The sequence below is a fragment of the Toxotes jaculatrix genome, chromosome 14, assembly GCF_017976425.1.
Source record: "Toxotes jaculatrix isolate fToxJac2 chromosome 14, fToxJac2.pri, whole genome shotgun sequence".
Classification (NCBI taxonomy): domain Eukaryota; kingdom Metazoa; phylum Chordata; class Actinopteri; family Toxotidae; genus Toxotes; species Toxotes jaculatrix.
This window is the reverse complement of record NC_054407.1, coordinates 9,428,545-9,447,853: the sequence shown is the minus strand read 5'-3', so window position 1 is coordinate 9,447,853 and position 19,309 is coordinate 9,428,545. Positions and strand designations below refer to the sequence as shown.

Below are 19,309 nucleotides of genomic sequence, written 5' to 3'. Positions count from 1 at the left end.
TATCACACAGATACAATGCTTAAAACATTTGTGTTGTTCTAAATAAAAAAAAAAAGCGAAACAAATTGACTTTTTCTAATTATTTTTGTCCAGAAATTATAAACATCGGATCTGTAAATATAAAAATAAATAAATAAATAAAATCACAAGCTTCATTTACTTAAAGTGACCAAATGGTGATGACCTGGGTGTTTTGTAGCTAACATTATCATAGACAGAACGTGAAAAGACAAACCGCACATAAAAAAATTCCATGTTGTGTGAACAAACCTGAACTCAGGACGCTTTTGTTTATTCGGAAAAGTCCCAACTGGCGCCTGAACATCGTGCTCTCTGAGCAATATGCTGTCCATGAAAACTGATACAGAGTTCACGTGGTTGTGATTCAAAGTGAGCTGCTGTCCATTATCCTTGATCTGAACAGCATCTCAGTGTAAATAGTGTTTCGAAGACTTTGAACGATTTCCGTCATTCAAAACGGGCTGTCACCCTGAAAGAGAAGAGTCAGTTGTCTGATACCTGAATACACAGACCTCAACATAGCCCAAGTGCAGTCCACTCTAATTACTAGTAATTACTAGAAGCTTTATAGGGTACCATTTACAGTGTTTTACTTCAATATGTTTTGTCTCTTCAGAGTGGAAGAGAGGAAGAACTGCAATCTCATCTTATACAATAGTTCCTTCATTTTAAGACACAACGGAAAATATTAGATATTTCCATACAAGACTATTTATGTATTGAAAACGTTGACTGAAGAACTCACATGATAGCTTTCATATTTTCACAGCCAAGTACTTAGTATTTGATTATTGTATAAGGCTTTTGTTCCTCTATTGAAATATATTTTTTACTGTTGCATGTGACTGGACAAAGGCTGCTAATCCCACCAGCCATGGGACAAAGTAGTTTTTTATTTGCATTAGTAAAGAGAGCCAGTTGATTGGTTTATTTTTTAGGAATTTGCGCCATCAAATGGTTGAGTTTATTCCTTTACATTAATGATTTGTGCCCACATAATATTAAATTGAGCTCCTAAATTTCATAATACACATTAGATGAAGAATGTCATGGATAACATGTTGTCCTCAGCATCTAAAACCTAAAGCACTGACATACATCTTGTTCCGAAAACAAAATAAAACCAAATTGTATTTCGAGCACACCCTCGATTAACTGTAATAATCATGAATTAATTTAATTCATGAAATAACACTGAAGAGTTTTGGTTATTTGATGGCAAAAATTGCTCACATGGGGGAACAATTTCTCAAAAAATTTCCATAGCTCCACACTGACATGTATTACATACATTAAGTTCTAACTTACAGTACATACACTGCATGTTCTCTACGGTCAAATACCTTCATGAAGTTTTCAAACTGCGGTTTCAGCTCCTTCATTATGGTCTCTGCTTTGCTGAGGCAAGTACGTCTCTGCTGCACTTCAAACTCCTTCAGGGAATCAATCAATCGGTCAACACTTCAACTCGTTCTTTCTAGGGCCAGTATTGAGTTCACAGATTATGATGACAGATATTTAATTGATGCTGTTACCTTTGTGTTGGAGAGGTGTTCCTCCGAGGTAATGTGAGCCTGCACCGAGGATGCAGATGTGAATACATAGACTTTGCAAGCTGCACAGTGGAACATTTCCACCTTTGTCATGTGGTCATTTTCCTGCAGAGCTGACAATACGACAATCACACTGCATTTAGGCTTTGTTAGTCTTAAATAGAAGATAATGGGACAACGGATGTTTTTTTTTTTTCCGCATTTACCTTGAAGAGCACTCTCCCCTATGGCTCGACTACACTGACGGCTTTTATACAGCATGACTTCCTGTAGGAATAACAGATGTCAGTCACCATCCTGACACACTAATGTACCAACATTTGTTTATGTATCTATTGTTCAATTAGGTTAAACACAAAAAAACTGTTGGGGAAAAAGAAGAAGTAGTCACAGAACCCTATTACAGAGACTGGCGGTTCAACCCATGGACCCTCAATATAAAGTATTGAGCCATGTTATGTATTATCTTACCTGCAGGAAAGCTATAGCCAGATCATCGTAATTATTCTCCTGTTGAATGTGCTCCAATGTCACCCAGTGGCTTTTGCTGTCCAAGTGATCATCCAGCTCCTGCCCATTGGCCAGCTCAACGTCACAAAGGTCGCAGGTGATGGAACTCCTGCAAGAAAAAATGTTCAGACATTCAGTGCTGCAGAATATTAGTTATTGAACAATTAAATAGCATAGCTTTAAACAGCCTACGGTCTTCACAGGAGCTTAAAGTGACTTCTTATGACCAGACTGACATTAGAGTCCTAAGAATTAAGTTTAAACATCCAACCTGACAATTTCAGGCTATAAAGCTGGGTTTAAAATAAACTTCCATTTCTGTGTAGTGCTTTAGTATTACATAAATAGGTAAATGTGCTTATAACTTGTATGTGAGTGACACAGTCCCCTTCTACTGACCGCAGAGCGTAGACATGAATGTACAGAGGAAGCATTAAAACTGGCTTAAAACATTAAAACTGAGGAAGTTTTTTTTTTTTTAATGTTACCGGTTGTGTTCATTAAGGACTCTCTCATCATATTAATTGTAGCTTGGTTGCAGTGTTAGTCACTGTAGCTTTGCAGCTCCTGTGACTAACACTTGTGGGACAAAAACACAGAGCTAGCAAAGCTGTAAAGTAACTGGAATGAAAATTATTAATTTGCACAAAGTTAACTATGCTCTCTCTCTCTCCACTGTCTCACCCAGTGTTTATACAGTGTCAAAATGTGTTTATAACAGCAGCGGCTGACACATGTGTACCCACATTTTTGCTGACATGTTTTAGTTACAACTATACTGAGCTATTCATACAGTTTTTACAGTAGAGGTGTGGAGACTTAGATTTGGGCAATAGTATTAACATCTAACTTAGTGGATGATAGCTAATGACAGCTGACCTACCACAGTTGCAATGTAGTATGTAGAGACTTACTCTACTGTACATTGTTTCTTCTGACAATATATTAGCAATTAATGTTGATTATCTCCAGGATTTAGTAACTTAAACTACACAAACAGTTGATGCTGAACATCTAGCTCGATACAGTAGGACAGTAACTTTGCCTCAGTGAAAACATGCAGTGAGATTTAAAGAGTATCATCTTTCTATATTAGTTAATCCTGCACAGTTTGAGCCAAACGGTATCAGACAATATGAAACATAATTTTAAAGAAAATATGAACCTGTGTGTCCTTGCTGTTGCTATGGCAATTTTCCTACACTATCAAAGTGAATATGATTGTGACCAAAACACTGTACATGTAGCATCTTTAAACAATAGGACATCAATGTATCAATGCTTACTTTTCCATTATTATAGGTTTGCTTCTGATTCTTGTCACCTCTGTGATTTGATCCAGACCTGCAGAACATTATCCACAGAATAACTTAGGTTCACAGAGGAAATACATGTGCACATGAAAAAAAAGTACTGCTCTGCTCATTAAAACACATGCTGTTTTTGTTTATCATCATTTTTTCCAAACTATATTCTCTAGTGTGTAGTGAATGCAATCATATGCTCCCCAATATTTAATCTGAAATGGTGGTAAATAACACTTCATGAAAATGCCAACTCACTTGTTTTCGCGAACCCCAACTGATGTTGATAATCCCGCTGTAACTTGGGTGGGGACAGTCTAACAGTAGTGGTCATCTACAGAAGAGAGACATGTCTGTAACTGGTACCTGGTGTCACAGTATTGTCACCTCCACATAAAAAGCAAACAGAGTCTGTTCCATAAACAGGCCCTAACCCCTGCTTAAGTATACAACTCAACAGTGAATGTAACCAGTAACCCAAAACCAGGTTTCTTTCTGAATAATTATGCACTGCTTGACATAAATTCAGGTTGTTATCATCATAAAGGCAGTAAAGTTCAACCGTTATACTTTCAGTCTTGTCGATGATACCTCTCTCCTGTGTTCTGGCACTGGTATCCTCTCCTCACCGTTGGTCGTCTGTCCTCCATAAGATGTAGGAAACTGTTGGGTGGAGGAGCCGTGAACAATCCTGTCAGGGCTGCAGACCCTGTGGTCCAGAGGTCTACTTATGGAGCCATACACCGGTCTGTCAAGTGGTTCAGTGTCTGGGCTATAAGATTGTTGTTCCGGCAGTCTATGCCCCGAACTCAGACCTCGGCTCTCGCTGGGTATGGTTTCAGGGCTAAAGTCACGTCTGTCAAAGAGTCGGCTCCCTGCCTCAGAATAGGGTATATCCCAGCGGCTGTTCCTACGGGAACCTCGACACGGAGACAATCGTCGACGTCCCAGGTTGTTTTCCTGATCAGATTGGGGGTGGCTGCAGTCTTTTCTCTGTGTCACCTCGACCTCAGAATCTGACGAGCCGGGATCATAAGGGTCATAGAGCTCGTCCCTGAGGGATTACATGCAATTCACAATGATATAAATCACATCTGTAAAGAAATGTCACCATCATCACTGGGAGGCAGAGATTATTCAAGGAACCTACTAAGTGAGACTTACAAATCATTTACAGAGGCTCCATAATTTCTGACTTGCCTTTCTGAGCTGCCTGTGTTTTTGTCCTGAGAATTGTTATCTTTGTCTCCAATCGGTTTGAATGAAGACTTCCATTTATTGACAGAAGGTTGCGCTGTAGAATGCAAAAAGTAAGTCATGACAGTGATGACAATTTTTGACAGATTTAATGCGTTCAGATATGCAATCTATTGTTACAACTTGTTACCAATGAACTGTAGCAAGTGGTGTTTGGTTATTTTCTGTTTGAAATTTGACTTTATTGGTTACTAGGACAACAATTAACACAATAATCCCAGAATCTGACCTGGAAAAAAATACCCACAGACAGCTTTTCTAGTTCTTATACAGTAAGCAGCTTTTTTTTTCCCCAGAATATTTACAGATTAAGGATCCTAAACAAAAAAAATATGTATACTTTTCATTTATGCTGGCCATTTTTTAACACATGCTACAAGGCTTTTGGGTGTATTTTTCCCATAATTTTAGCCAGAGATTGGTTTCCATTGATTTCTCTATAATATCAAAATCAATCATTAAAGTCATAAAACTTGCCTCAGTTTGAAAATTCATGATCCTTATCATGCATCAGTTTTGGTCAGTATTGTTGCATGCTAATTCTAGGGCAAAATTATTTTTGAAATGTTGCTACTGTATTATCTTTCAACAATAATGTAACTCTGACAAAAGATAATACAGGTTTGGGTAAGTGCTGGAGCTAAAGGTTAAGGCTCTACTGATAACTCCAAAAGTTAGAAAATACACTGAAAATATGGGGGTAAAAAACAGACATAATGAATTATTCTTCAAAAAAAAAACTTTCACGATATCAAAATGATGTAAAATAAAAGCAATTTCATGTAAACCAAACATGCAGTGGAACTGGTAAGGCCTCATGAGGACCTGCTGTGTGATTGTCTGCAGGTGTTCACTGAGATTACCTGCACATTTCTGGGCTGGTAGTGCCTTAGCAGCCATGTCAGGTGTCCTAGGGTTTGTGTTGGCTGCTGGTTTCGCAGGGATGCGTTTCATAGCTTCTATAAAGTCTATGGGTACTCTGTTTATCACAGGAGACAAATATTTCAGCACTCCTGCACAGCAAGTGAATACCACAATCACAGCAAGCGAGCAATGAACGTATCAGGGCAAAGGCAGGATGGTATTTTACCAGTGCTAACATCAACATAGCAGGAAAGCAAACTTACCTAGCTTAGCATTTTTTAATATTAGCATTAGCTACATAGCTAGCCAAAGAAGAGTTCATACATGTTCAGACTGAGCAGGGCATTTATTTACCTCCCAGGCAGTTTGAATCCTGGAGCAGCTCCTATAGGAACAGCTGAAGAGCTGAACGGAACATTATTCTGACGGTTCATTGTTTAGTTGCTTTACGGGAGAAGATGAGTTAGTATTGGAGTGTGTGGAGTGAAGCTACTTCACCTACAAAGAGCTCGTTAGCAGATACTTACGTCGGCCGACAGGTGGCAGCATCATGCAGCGTATTATAGACCTGTTTCTTCTTCTCCGGCTTTAAATTCCGGTTGATAAACAAGCTTGTAGTTTTATTACCGCCACCTAGTGGACTGGAGAGAGGAGCCGTGGATCAGCAGGAGAAAACCGCGTTTTCACTATGTTGCTCTTAAATAATTAATTACAAAACTGTGTATTTTTCAAGACGTCTTCCCCATCAGATTCCCCAAAGTAATACTGTTTTCCACCATTTATAAACTGATATTTATTCCCTTCTTTCTTCATCATACCTGTTGATGTCTATCAGTACATGTTTAACAGTTTATGGTTTATCACAGTGTGCATAGTCCAGTAAGGTGCCTGTGTATTCTATGTAGTGTTTGATTTAAACCTATATGTCCTATCCTCAGGTCAATATGGTTTTGTACTATTTTCCACTTTGATGCCAGTTTGGGTTTCTATTTTAGATTTTGCTTCTGACTACCTATGGATGGCATTTGTGCTGAATGCACAGACTGAAGGCTGATTTTTTTTTCACTGTATGTTCCAGAGTTTAATTCTTGTTAGAGAGCTTTGAAACATAACAACTCTAAGGATTTATTTCACAGGTGTTTCACAGTTTCTTAATAACGTCATTGGAAGTTTCCAGAATGTAATCTGATACTATTTTAGGAAAAACAGAGACATCAGTGTTCAACAGGACAAGTGTCTCTACTGCAAGTGTAATCATAGTGTATTCAAAACATTGTAAACATAGATCCTACCTCGCTTTTAGTCCGTGGGATAGTAGTTTAACCTTTGTGTTAAACATGATGAACAGGCTGAGTAAATATAGCTTGATAAAGGCACACACCTGAATGCTTGAAGTAGAATTTAACAAACATTCTGCAGAGGAGATTTACAGTAATACATTGAGCAGACAAGAGCATCTGCTGAAAGGTGAGTTATAGTCTAAACAAAGTGAATGAGCTTAAACACAGCCAGACAGAATTATTTGCAGTATGTGCTGACATCTTTAGAGCCAGGATAGGATATCTCAAGGACGGGTAAACCGTGATGTAAATTCACTGAAAAGTTCAGTTATTCTAAATATTTCTGCAAGGCCATCAGTTAAAGTGCTGAACAGAAGGCTACATACATGGATAACACACATGACCTCTATGACCTGGTCCAGATCTACACAGGAACAGTGAAGATATTGTTCCTCCTCAACAGGACTCACAATGTTACTGGTCTGGTTTGCAGCACAAGTTCTCTGTCAAATCCAACCCATGTACTGGAGAACCCAGCAGTCTGGTAGAAGTCATAACTCTGGCAGGAATATCTGCTGTAGGATCATATGGATGGATGAACTCGAGACATCTATCCTCCTCATATTAACATTAGACATCTGGTGAAAAAGATTATAGATCATGTGGGTTAAGCCTCACAAACCAAAAGAAAAAAAATCTGGGATGTTAAGACGAAGACTAAAGCGTCTTTACTCGCAGTGAAGTGGAAACACATTACCTGTATGTGGACTTTTAAATGTGTCATTGTAGAATTAGCCGGTTGGCATCATGATCATGTTCACTGAGGGGACATGAGCAAAAACTCTTATTTTGTAGACAGGAAACAGGGCTAACTTCACTGTAAAGTCACTGTTAATGTTATTAGTTGTACGTGTGTCTTTCCTGCTATGACAATGCTATATGCTATCCAAGTGAAGCCTGTGAATCTGATCCACTTGAGAACAATAAAGAAAAACAACAACTTAATAGAAACAAAATAGAAACAGGTGTTTCTATTTCAGCATACTGCCTGCAGCAGAGTGTTCAGGGGAGTGCAGCTGAAGTGGATGAATAACAATTAGACATTCATCTAAAATCTTGTTTTATTGTGCCATAAAGTTGTGAACTTTGAGCATAGGATCACTGAGGTGGTACAGCAGCTCAGAGGAACACACACACACGCACGCACACACACATATATATATATAGGCCTACAGAGTAATACATTGAGAAGAAAGAAAGGCAGACATGTTTAATGTCATTACATAATTCTTACATGTAGGATAATCAGTCCCACCTGTGACAGGTCTTATCACACATTTCAAATTTCAAATTTCAAAGCATGATTAAAAAAAAGATAGTCAACAGATTTCCCTTTTATCAACTCACATTGGTCTTAGAACACGAAGGACAATCGTCAATCTTTAAAATTGATAGGTTTTCATTGTGCAAGTGAATTACTATAGGCCTTAGTGTACAATCTCTACAACAGTAAGGTAAAGGGTCATTTCTGGTGCTTAGTCTCCACCGGAGTTTTACAACTCTACACTCATTCTGTTAGCTACAAGACATAAAGGAAAATAAAGGTTATATGATTTGAACAAAAGTTAAATACTACCAAGAAAGGAGCATTGCATTGTGTCTGCTTCCACAACATATAGAAATTGCTCTGTGGATAATGTGTGTTTGAATTATGGACAAGAAAACATGAAATATTTATATTTGGCCTTAAGTTTGTGAAAGCCCTCACTGTAAAAAAAATAGCAGCAGTTAAGGCAAAAGATTGTTCCCCATGGTAACAATTATACCTGAGTACCTAAAACAATAATGATAATTCTACATACTGTGTCACTAGAGCAAACAGATTTGGTTTATAGAGAAGCTAAATTTCTAATCTTTTATCAAAGTTATGAAAAAGCTGAATTAGATACATACTCACCAACAATAAAAGCAATCTATTATTTTATCATATAAGCAACTAAGAAAAACCCATTAAAATAATCTAGAAAAAAAAAAAGCATTCAATTTTTATGAATATTACAATAATAAAAAAGTCTCTTCCATCCACTGTACAGGCATTTTATGAACCACCAGAGCTGCAGGCCTGTCTGCATTGTGGTTTTTGTGCTATAAGCCAGACGTAAAGGACACGTTCTCCCTGCTCATGCTCTCCTTAACTTCCACAGGCAGAGTGTCAAAGAGATGGTCCTCCACAGTCAGGCCTGTTTTGCGCAGCAGGCGGCAGTTTCCCAGCATGGAGGGTAGTCTGTCCAGACAGTTTCCTCTTAGGTCCAGCTGAGTGAGCTGGACCAGTTGACCCACGGCATCTGGGAACACGGTGAGCGCGTTGTGCCCGAGACACAACACCTTCAGCTTGGTGCATCTGAACAGAGGCTTGGGCAGCACCTCCAGCTTGTTGGAGTTGATGGCAAAGTACTGGAGGTTGTGGAGGAGGCCAATGTCTGGAGGGAGAACCGTGATGGAGTTATGGCTCACATCCAAGTGCCGCAGTTTAGGAAGCGCGAACAAGGCTGGAGGCAGGGACTCTAGTTTATTGTGTGAGAGGTGCAGAGACTCCAGAGACCTGACCTGCCCAATGGAGGTTGGGATGGTAATAATTTTGTTGTGCCATAGTTTAAGGCACGTCAGCCTCTTGAGGTGCTGGAAGCTGATGATCTCCTCTATGGTTCGGATGTTGTTGGACTTCAGGTCAAGCTCCTGTAAGTTGGTCAAGCTGAAAATGGCGTGGGGAATCCTCTCTAGTTCACAGCTGTGCAGCTCCAGATCGATTAGACTCGTCATCTTTTTCAGACTATTTAGTACCAGCAGTTTTGTACCATCATTGTGCACTACCAATTTAATCAAATGTTGCGAGAGCTCCGTGATGTTTGTGGGCATTTTGGTGAGGTTGCTCTTTAGGCACAATGTCTTTAAATGCCTCAGATCTCGCATGGACTCTAGACAAATCATCTTGTTATTTTCTGAGCTCAAGTTGCCAATCAGGTAAAGCTCCCTCAAACTCCTGAGCAAATACACCCAAGCTGGGATCTCAGCCACATCGGTGAACTTGACATGCAGGCTGCGAAGATGGTCACGGAGGAAAGCAAAACCCGTCTGCTCTACTTTGGCGGGACAGTGGCAGAGATGCAGCTCCTGCAGGCTGGTCATTTGGGAGACCTTTGCCGAGAACCTTACCTCAGGAATCAGCTCCAGTTTGAGCACTTCCAAGTCCGTGAGGTCAAACACTGCATTCGGGAGTCCAGAGAGCATGAAAAGGTGCAGCTCCTGCTGGTCCTGTGCATTACGGGTCACAAGCTGCCTCAGTTTTTCAAAAGTCCACTCGTGATTGAGGCTGATCTCCCTCAGCTTGTTTTCACTGACCTCAGACAAGAAGACACCAAAGCGCTTGGAGTAGAGTTGGTCATACTGGTCAACCATGTGTAAGAGGAATGCAAAGTCATTTTTCACATCAGGAATGTCACTAAAGCTGCTCTCTTCCCTGACCTTCTCGAACGAGTACTCCTTCAGAGGCCGTCTAAACACCCAGAAGAGTGAGTACAAGCACGCCATCCCATAGATCAAAATCAAAGCCATGTAACTAATAAGAAGCTTGTTTAGCATGAACGCCATGTTGTGCGTACAGAAGAACTTTTTGTATCCTGTTAGCTGTTTAACATCAGGTTCACAGCTGTGCTTAAAATTAATCTTAGCCATAAAGGTCGAAGTGTAGGACAATATCAAAATAAACTTGACAGTTTTGACAACGGTCTGCGCTACATAAAGCTTGTAGATGAAATCACTGTCCTCCACGTGAGCTCTGAATTTTCTTACTTTCTCAAATAAGGCTTTAGCTTGCTCCCCATCTTTCTTATCCAGGATTGTCATACTACTTGGGGCCTCCGCGATGGGCTTATCTGCGGAAAACTTCACCCCGAGCATGGGAGTGGATGAGGTGACACTTGGGCTTTCATCCCTCCCCTCTAAAGATACCTGCTTTGGTGCCGACGAGGTGCCAGTCAGCCTCTGTTTGTTCTCCGAGTCCTCACAAGCTGTCTCAGACAAAGCCTTGGTAGTCCAGGGAGACTCAAAACATCTACCCAGTATAGACACGAAATGCTCAATCTTTGAGCTCGTTTTGGGGTATTTGAACCAGAAGTTGCTACTGACCATGAGAACAATTGTGTGGATGAGAGTGAGGTATGGAAAGTACTTTGAGTACCAGGGCAAGGCAACATGGTAACATATTTGGTTGATAAAGACGTATTGTTGAAAGTCCAGATTGGTCTTGATCCCCGTTGGCTGAGGTTGATTGACATATTTCTCTGCCAAAACAGCCGTGTGTTGGTGTGTAACGTGGATCTCATGGACAGCTTCGTCCGGTAAGTCCTTGGTAATGTGCGGGATGGTGGTTACCACAGGGGCGCCGGTGGCTGCGGATGAGGCTGCTTCGTGCCCGCTCTGTTGAGGGAACGAGTGAGACTTAGCTCCCGAGGCATCCTCTGGGTCCTCCAGACACGGAAGGCAAGCCACTTGGTCTTTGGTGATCTGCATGGTCATGGCGAATATGGCCAGCATGAGCATGACCAGCCCCAGGTAATCCATGAAGACATCCCACCATGGCTTTAGGATGCGGTACGTCGGCTGGATGTCATTCAAGGATGCAACCTCAGTGAGTGTGAACATCACTGCAACAAATGGAGGAGAGTCAGTTAAGGCACTCTCAAATTAACTGTATGCTATTAACATTTTCTCTGATTTACATCTCTGTAAATGGAAAATATCTGGGTTTCATACACTTGGCTGGAGAGTAAAAGGACATTTAAAGACATTATTTAACGCAGATCCACTTTTTAAAAGACATAACTGCTAACTGCAGCCCGACTTCAAAATGTTGGGAAAGTCCTATGTTTAGATTACCAACGTCTCAACATAAACAGTCCTTTATGACTTCATTCAACACTGTGCCCTTTTGTTATGAGTAATCTTTCAGGAAACAACAAAAAAAAAAGCATTTTTAAAAATAACATTCAATGCGAGTCTCCAGAGCACAAACCTACACCAGGAAGTTAAAACCCTTCTGGGGGCAAATTCATAGCAAGCTGTGCCAAAAGTGGAGAGCCCTGCAGTACTCCCTGCTTAAAGCTGCTAGAGTAGCACGTTTAACCCCCAGCTCTACAAGGTGTGAATGTGTAACTGTGACGGTGCTGCCGAGTGTGACTGCGCTCCATCATTTTATCCTGTTGTGCTAACTTCAACTCTCACCTCCCCTCGCTTTGCCGTCTACTTTCATTCAGTAATGTTTTAATAGCGTTTAAGCACAGAGCCAAGACCGCGCTAAATTAAGACGTATTACAAGCCGTGGTTACTGGAACAGTGCAGTGCCCTTTGATGTAAACATAAGGCCACCAACTGCTCGGACTGACTAAGATGTTTGGCACACACACGTTTTGTTTAGTGAATCACTGAAAACTGTGGCATTTCTTTTCCCCTTATTTGGAAGATGTGGCACTTTCTGTATCATGAGGACTGCTTGTATCTGATTCCTGCTTCTACTTCAATGAAGATACAAGAGATTTGCAAACTCAATTTTTCTTTAAAGTGAATTTTCTCGACTCACATTATGGTATATTTCAGAGCAGAAGTTATTTTTTTTCACAGTATAATATGTACTATTATATACTTTTATCTCGCAAGGGAAAAATTACAGAATTTTTTCAGCTCCAGTATGTCTTCCCCAGAGCCCGCCGATAAATCAGTGGGCTGATATTATCTGCTTATATAGGCTTACAACAGATAGTTTGGATCAGCATGTATGCAAGAAAAAGCATTGCAAAAATGCCAAAGAATTTAGAAATTCTCACAAAAACCAGTTGCGCTTCTTCGGTGGGGTTACAATAGGTTAACCTCTTGTTTGAGGAACTTGAAAGTCTTTTCTTCTCCCGCTGTGACTTAAAAGCAGTCTGACATGGACATGATCTATACCGTAAAGAGTAACACGCTTGTGTTACTGTAACACAAGCGTGTTACTGTGCAGCAGGTGTTTCAGTAGTGTTTTCTCACACACAATCACAGTAGACAGTCACAGTAGTGTAGGAGAAACACTGGTAAATAATAAAATTAAAGGTGTCTAAATGGAATTTAGACCCCCCCCCCCCCCCTCTCCCCACGACCCTCACAGATCAAGCGGTATAGAATATGAATAAATGAGTTTCAGGGTCCTTTTGTTGTGCAGGCTGGCTCACAGTCACAATGTCATCAGTTTACCAGGACACCTGAATAGAACTGGGCCATTGCTAATGTTATTAGTAACATTAGCTTTTCCTTCTGTGACAAGTCAAACTGTGCATCATGAAGAGGGCCTATACAGTCGACTAAATTTGATTAGTCTGGAGTGGCAGGCAGCGCTGAATGTATCGCTCTGAGTCAGGTCATGAATTTGCATCAATGGGCTTCCATCAAGTTTCAGTTTTAGTTTTTAAATTTTTTTTTTTTTGGGGGGGGGGGGGGTCTGGGGGCCTATAACCGCCTTGCCTTATCTCCAGCATATGTACCAGTGATATTTATACACTGCAACAGTGACAAAGTTGATAGTGGTTGTGGCTCCGCGGTAGTTTATAACAACACTCCCACATGATGGAAGAACCAAACAGGCTCTGGGGGTGGAAAAAAAAAGCTTTATGCATGAGGGCCCCCAGGAAAGGGTGGGGCCCTAGTGCCACCACAGGCGGGCCCTGGCAGCACCAGGGGCTGCCTCTTTACACTGGGTTAAACCTGTTTTAAACTGCATCAAGTTATTAAAAAAAAAAAAAAAAAACACTGTGCTACATGTTAAGTGTAAGTTAATTAAGATAAACAATAAGTTGGGCAACATTTTTTGTATTTAGGCAGACTAATCTCATCAGAAGAGGAAATAACACATCTCTGTAGTAAGATGGTGAAACATTTGACTGCCTTCTCCACGCGGGGAGTTCTTGCGCAGTAACTTATCTGTTGGTGTACCGCGTCAGGTGACCTGTTGAAACATGTGAAATTGAGAATCATCATGTGTCCCGGCGTTAAACATTCACGCCAGGTAACCAGTGTCTTATCGGGAGGGCATTACCTCCTGGGCCACGCGGCAAGAAAGAATATCAGTCAAGTTATTGATTATTAGTATTCTTTGAATAAATGACTGAAAACACAGCAAGATAAATACACTTACTGTCTTTGTGGGGTTATCTCAATCCAATTATTTCTTCCTCAGCCTGCATGCCACTTTTCTCTCCGCTCTTCAGGTGCGCCTCTAACCTTATTTCCCCGGCCTCGTTAAAACAAAGCTCGGAGCGACATTTGTTCGTGACAGCGCGGTTTTGTCGGTTCCATCCCTCATACCTGAGCCCGCGGAGCAGAGCCGGCCGCACTCTGGACGGTGTGCCCGGGCAGACCTCCGGCACAGTATATTTCTAAGACAAGGTAGATCCAATATGGAGCCGCACGGACCGCTGTTGTGGGTGTTATGGGCGCTTTTCATTGGAGGATGACATTACGGCAAGTTCCCGAAGACACCGCCTGCGAGCTTATCTGATGCTGCGTTCAGGGCGTGTGGGGAAAAAAACGAACAGGCCGAGCAGAACCGCAACTTTACATTAACCTGAAAGCAGCAGATACTTCACACTGACGATGTATTTAAACACAATGTGAAAACACGTGAAAGGGGGTGGCTCGCTGTGATGGGCCTGCAGAGACCTGGATCTGCAGTTTATCCCGGCTTTACAGAGAGTTTCAGCTCATTGTCAGGAACACAACTTTACTTTTTTTCAATCAACGCTATCACAGTGTCCTTTTTAAATCGAACAAAGTGCATGTTTTCAGCCAAATGTCTCTATAAACCCACTGTACCTGCTCAGGAGCAAACAGCAGACAGACACAGTGATGTCTGTGAATGTTCTCATTCATCCAGGTCATAGTCTAGTCTGACTAGTCACTAGTCAGACTAGTGCGGACTAGATAGACCGATGCGTATGAACTGATGAAGCCCTTGGATAAAAGGCGAAACGTCTTCCCAGACAAACATATGTCCAGTTGCCTTCGATTCAATTTTCTAAGAGAGACACAGTGATAGACAAGCTGGTGTGTGACAGATACTTACCTCAGGGCAAATAACAAAAACAGAGCTAAAACGGAGTGAACATTGGACTTATGTTTGCCAGGTAGACAGAAACATGACTCCAAATAAAAGCTGATGTTGCATAACTACTACTGGATGTATAAATAAACAGTTTGCTTGGAAGTTTGTCATATCAGTTTTAAGGTGATAAGATATGTCAATGCGATGTTCACCACTTGTTTAGGTGACCCCAGTATATGTAACTCACATAGTTTACACAAACCTTGGAGGAAAATCTAAAAGTTATTTTGATGATCTCATGAATGTCTTGTGTCTGCCCAGAAAGATCAAATGTACCGCCCACAGGAAAACAATGTTTTATCCAGCATTTCCACAAACTAGGAGGGAAACATGCATTTCAGCAAAAAAGTGGACACACTGGCCGTGACATGCACAGTATTTTAATTTCCTTTCAAAAAGAAGACATTTGTGAAGTCATTAAAATGTCTTTGAAGACTCAATTGCTGCTGGATAACAGTTAAAAACATTATGCAAAAGGTTTGCATGGGGGACTATGTGACCAAATCACAGAATTAACTTAGGGGCCATTGTGGTCACGGGGCCACATAGGCCTTTTTTGCAGGGACCTTTTGTTGGTAATGTTGTTAGTAGCACCTGTGCTTTTCAAAGTGTCTGGAGTGAAAAGGTCTGGTTACTGTGGTACAATAGAAAAACAAAATGTTATCTATAATAAATTCTGTAATTATTCAGCAAACAAAAAACAAATGAGATGTAGGAATCTAGAAAACCTGGGGTGAATACACTCTAAAATGAGCTTTAATAGGGATATTATCTGTAACCGGATCTCTGCTGTGGGCTCTCTTTCCAACGGAACTTGAACGCAGCACCAGCTTCCCCCTCTTTGTTTCAGATTCAGACGCCACAAAATGCGTCTTGGTGTTGGCTGAAATAACTTTGCTGACTAATAAAAACTTAGAATCACGTGTTCTTTTTGCCCACAAGACACACGTTTGACATGCTACAACATCCTGACGAAAAACAGTTCAACTAATCTGTTTTTAACACATGCACCAATAAGGCAACACTGTTTATTCTCTGTGCTGTTATCTATCTGCATATTATTTTATCTATAAGTATTATTTGTATTGATGAACTCAACAGTCAATAGGACCCTGAGTGCTGAACTCATGCATCACTTCCAGCTCTTTCTGGATTTGGTTGATGATGCACTGGGTGGAGGAAGTGTCTCCTCACTTGCAACCCATACAGGTTTCAACCGGTCCTGGGCTGCTGGCAGCTGGTACTCTGTTCTCACTCACGCTAACCCTTGTTCTTTGAAAGTAAGAAAGGAAAAAAAAAAGAGAGGAAGAAAAGCAGCCACTGGGGCGTGTATTGTTATAGTCTGCCAGGTTACAAGATCAGATGTGGAGGTGGTGCATGACTGCACATAAACACATGCAGACTGAGTACACTGATAGCTCTGCAGACAACAGGTAAAATGCATACAGCCCAGCATATCGGGTTTCCTGTTTTTGCCGTAGGGCTAAATATTTGCTTAGAGTTGAGTGACCCAGTCTTATGAAAGATAAGTTTATAGTGGACCCCTGAAGACCTCCAAACACAGACAGAGAGAACAAAGTGAATGAGAAAAGTGATAACTTCAGGTAAATTCACAAAACATTCTGACTTTGGTCACATACAGTTTTTTTTTTTTTTGAAGGTCTTTAGCAATGTCCTCCATGATTTGTTGCCAAGACACTTGCAAGATACAACCTTGTGGAACAACCTGTAATGACACTAAATTTAACACATTGTCTGTGTCACTCTATATCTGACTGTGGCTGTGGTTGGTGTGATGAGGGGGTGAGGGTAAGGAAAAAGGGTTTTTTTTTTTTTTTTTTTTTTAATGCTGTAATACTGGGTGGCAGTAGGAACAGTGGTTGGACAGTATGGGGTTTCCTGTCTGTGGAGGTAATGGGGCCAACAGCGGAGGAACCCAGATACCCCTGGCAACCAGTTCATTGTGCTGAGAATGGGCTCAGTGAGGTATAAATTATTCAGCATGGATCGCTCTGATTTGTGAAGAACACACTGGGTACGATCACACTCATAAACATAAACTGCTCATCAGATGTGCCCATGTGAAGTCTTTGTGAGAAAGAAGCAAAATAAATAAACAGTCATTCATATTTTGGCCAAAGCCACAACCACAACAACAAACCCACACAAATAAACCTGTTTCTATGGTAATTAATTAACTGTATGCACAGTAAACACCAAAGGCCTCTCTCTCTCTCTCTCTCTCTCTCTCTCTCTCTCTCTCTCTCTCTCTCTCTCACACACACACACACACACACACAGGTAGGAAATTCAGGATTAGGCTTGGGGTTAGCGTTGGGCATGTAGTGGGGAGGCTTAGGGAGCTGGGAATGAATGTCCTCAATAAAAGCTCCTTGGGTATAGTTGGACAAGAAAGAGTGTGTGTCAAATTACATACACCACCACAGGCGTCTGCACACAGGCTGGCTGCTTTTGTGTTGATCCTTTGTTATTACTTAACATACGCTGAGAGACATAAATAATAGTGATGTGGTGTGGTATGATTTTGCAGTTGGGAAATAATGAATAAACAGCCCTGGAGGCAGTGATGCAATCAGTACCATGTGTATTTGCATGTGTGTTTGAGACAAGGGAACACACACTGAGCTCACGTGCCATTTTTTTTCTTCTTCTTCCTTGAAACCAGCGTAATGGTCTCTGCATGCCTGAAGTTTGTGTACCTGTGATATGCTGTGACTTGCAGCTGTTTTTGCAAGTTTAGTTTCTACAGGCACAGTCAGTTCAACAGAGCTGCTTCACTGTCAGTGTTATTAGAAAGCATGAAGCAAAGGTTTGCTTTAGTGCCTGCTTCTCAGGGACACTGAATAGCTCGTTGTGTACACGTTTTCTCAATATTGCTTCCTAGTTGGCAGCAGTACATACAGAAATTTATGTGATGCTTATGATTTGCAGTGTTGATGGGAAGGTCGAATCAGTGCTGTTTGCCACAAAGTCAGAATCACTCACATTGGACTCAGATGTCTACTTCACTATGAGCTGCCAACTCTTGCCACATGTCAGATGAGATTGCTCAGCCCACATGATACACACTCACAGCAAAATGAGACAGTACTCTGTGGCAGGCTGACTGTGCTGATTGTTTACTATTCAAATAAATATGATCTCATAGTCTGAGATTCCAATTTGGATTGAACTTGAAATTGAAGCTCTGAATTCTCTGCCCATAAAAACTATTCACAGTAATCATCACCCTGGAGCAATGAGTGTGGCTGCTGAGCCTCTGCATCTTGATTGTTTTAAAACCTGGCACACTTTTTTATTTAGCTCCACCTGCTGTCGTCTAGGTGCACTGACATTTTTTTACCGATACTGTTGAGGGACTGATAATGCATTACCGTTGCTCATAGTTAACTTCAGAAGTGTGTTACCTTTTATAAAGGTTATAGAAGACGTTTATGTTCCCACACATAGCAAGTAGGTAGTTCATAGTAGTTTCATTTACATACAGATGTAGATTTGTTTTTCTGTTACTAAAAAACCTGACCAAGTCAAGTGACTCTTTGTGGCAGTGTGTGGTTTCTTTCACAGTCGTGGGAAGTACAGTGTTGAGGAGCAGTGCAGTCTCAGACTGGTACAGAGTCAGAGACACTGGCTGGCACAGTCAAACAGCAATAGCACAGGCCTTTTATATCATTAGGCTTGTTAGGGTGTATATCTGTACAGTACAGTTAAGAAATTTGATGCACCACAGAAGTTTTCAGTGATCATTTATATAACTTTGTCATTTAGCATTTGTCTTGTTTTTATAGGTCAGCCAATGATGGTTTTGTGTTCACATGTATACGGTGGCCATGCTGACAATGCACATTAAGGTTTGTACTTACTTGTACTTTAAGTTCTGCAATTTCATACTTCTGTCACCAAGCCTGCTTTGATTTGCGGTTAACACTTTGATTTATGGGTCAGTCTTTGCAAATTATTTCCTGATTATTAAGGACGTTTCCTGGAAATAAATATATAATTAAATTATAAATAATATAATTAATTATTATATATAATTGATATTAAGTTAAACATGAATCCATTGAAATATCTTTGAGCACCACTACATTTTATACTCATAGATATACAAAATAAGAAATAAAAATATACAAATAAATAAATAAATAAAAAGTAATATCCAAATATATAAAACTGAATTGTTGTATTACAGTCATTTCATATCCTGTTTTCATAAAAACAAGACACCGAAGCACATTTGGTCTAGTTTGGGCCCTTTGTCTCCCCGTACCGGAAAGGGCACGTGATCAGAAAAAGTTATAAATATAGGTGCTG

General features: G+C 40.7%; 2 protein-coding genes across 3 annotated transcripts; both read right to left on the bottom strand.

The window, feature by feature from the left end:
- Nucleotides 1–81: 81 nt before the first annotated feature.
- Nucleotides 82–6,031, bottom strand: LOC121193153. Of its 2 annotated transcripts, none has more exons than XM_041055334.1 (11): nt 5,864–6,031; nt 5,509–5,624; nt 4,589–4,682; nt 3,959–4,442; nt 3,647–3,722; nt 3,371–3,428; nt 2,046–2,193; nt 1,781–1,841; nt 1,557–1,687; nt 1,365–1,454; nt 82–490 (listed from the first exon to the last, which is right to left on the bottom strand). In XM_041055334.1, the coding sequence occupies exons 1-11, from the start codon at nt 5,941–5,943 to the stop codon at nt 473–475; spliced, it is 1,356 nt and encodes a 451-aa protein (XP_040911268.1). In that variant the 5' UTR covers nt 5,944–6,031; the 3' UTR covers nt 82–472. The 2 variants fall into 2 exon arrangements, with proteins under 2 accessions (XP_040911268.1, XP_040911269.1); XM_041055335.1 differs by having other exon boundaries at nt 3,980–4,442.
- Nucleotides 6,032–7,896: 1,865 nt separating this feature from the next.
- On the bottom strand, nt 7,897–14,323 carry lrrc8da (leucine rich repeat containing 8 VRAC subunit Da). Its single transcript, XM_041055045.1, has 2 exons — nt 14,009–14,323; nt 7,897–11,492 (listed from the first exon to the last, which is right to left on the bottom strand). Coding segments are annotated over exons 1-2 (2,559 nt in total). The 5' UTR covers nt 14,010–14,323; the 3' UTR covers nt 7,897–8,934.
- Between the last annotated feature and the right edge of the window lie 4,986 nt (nt 14,324–19,309).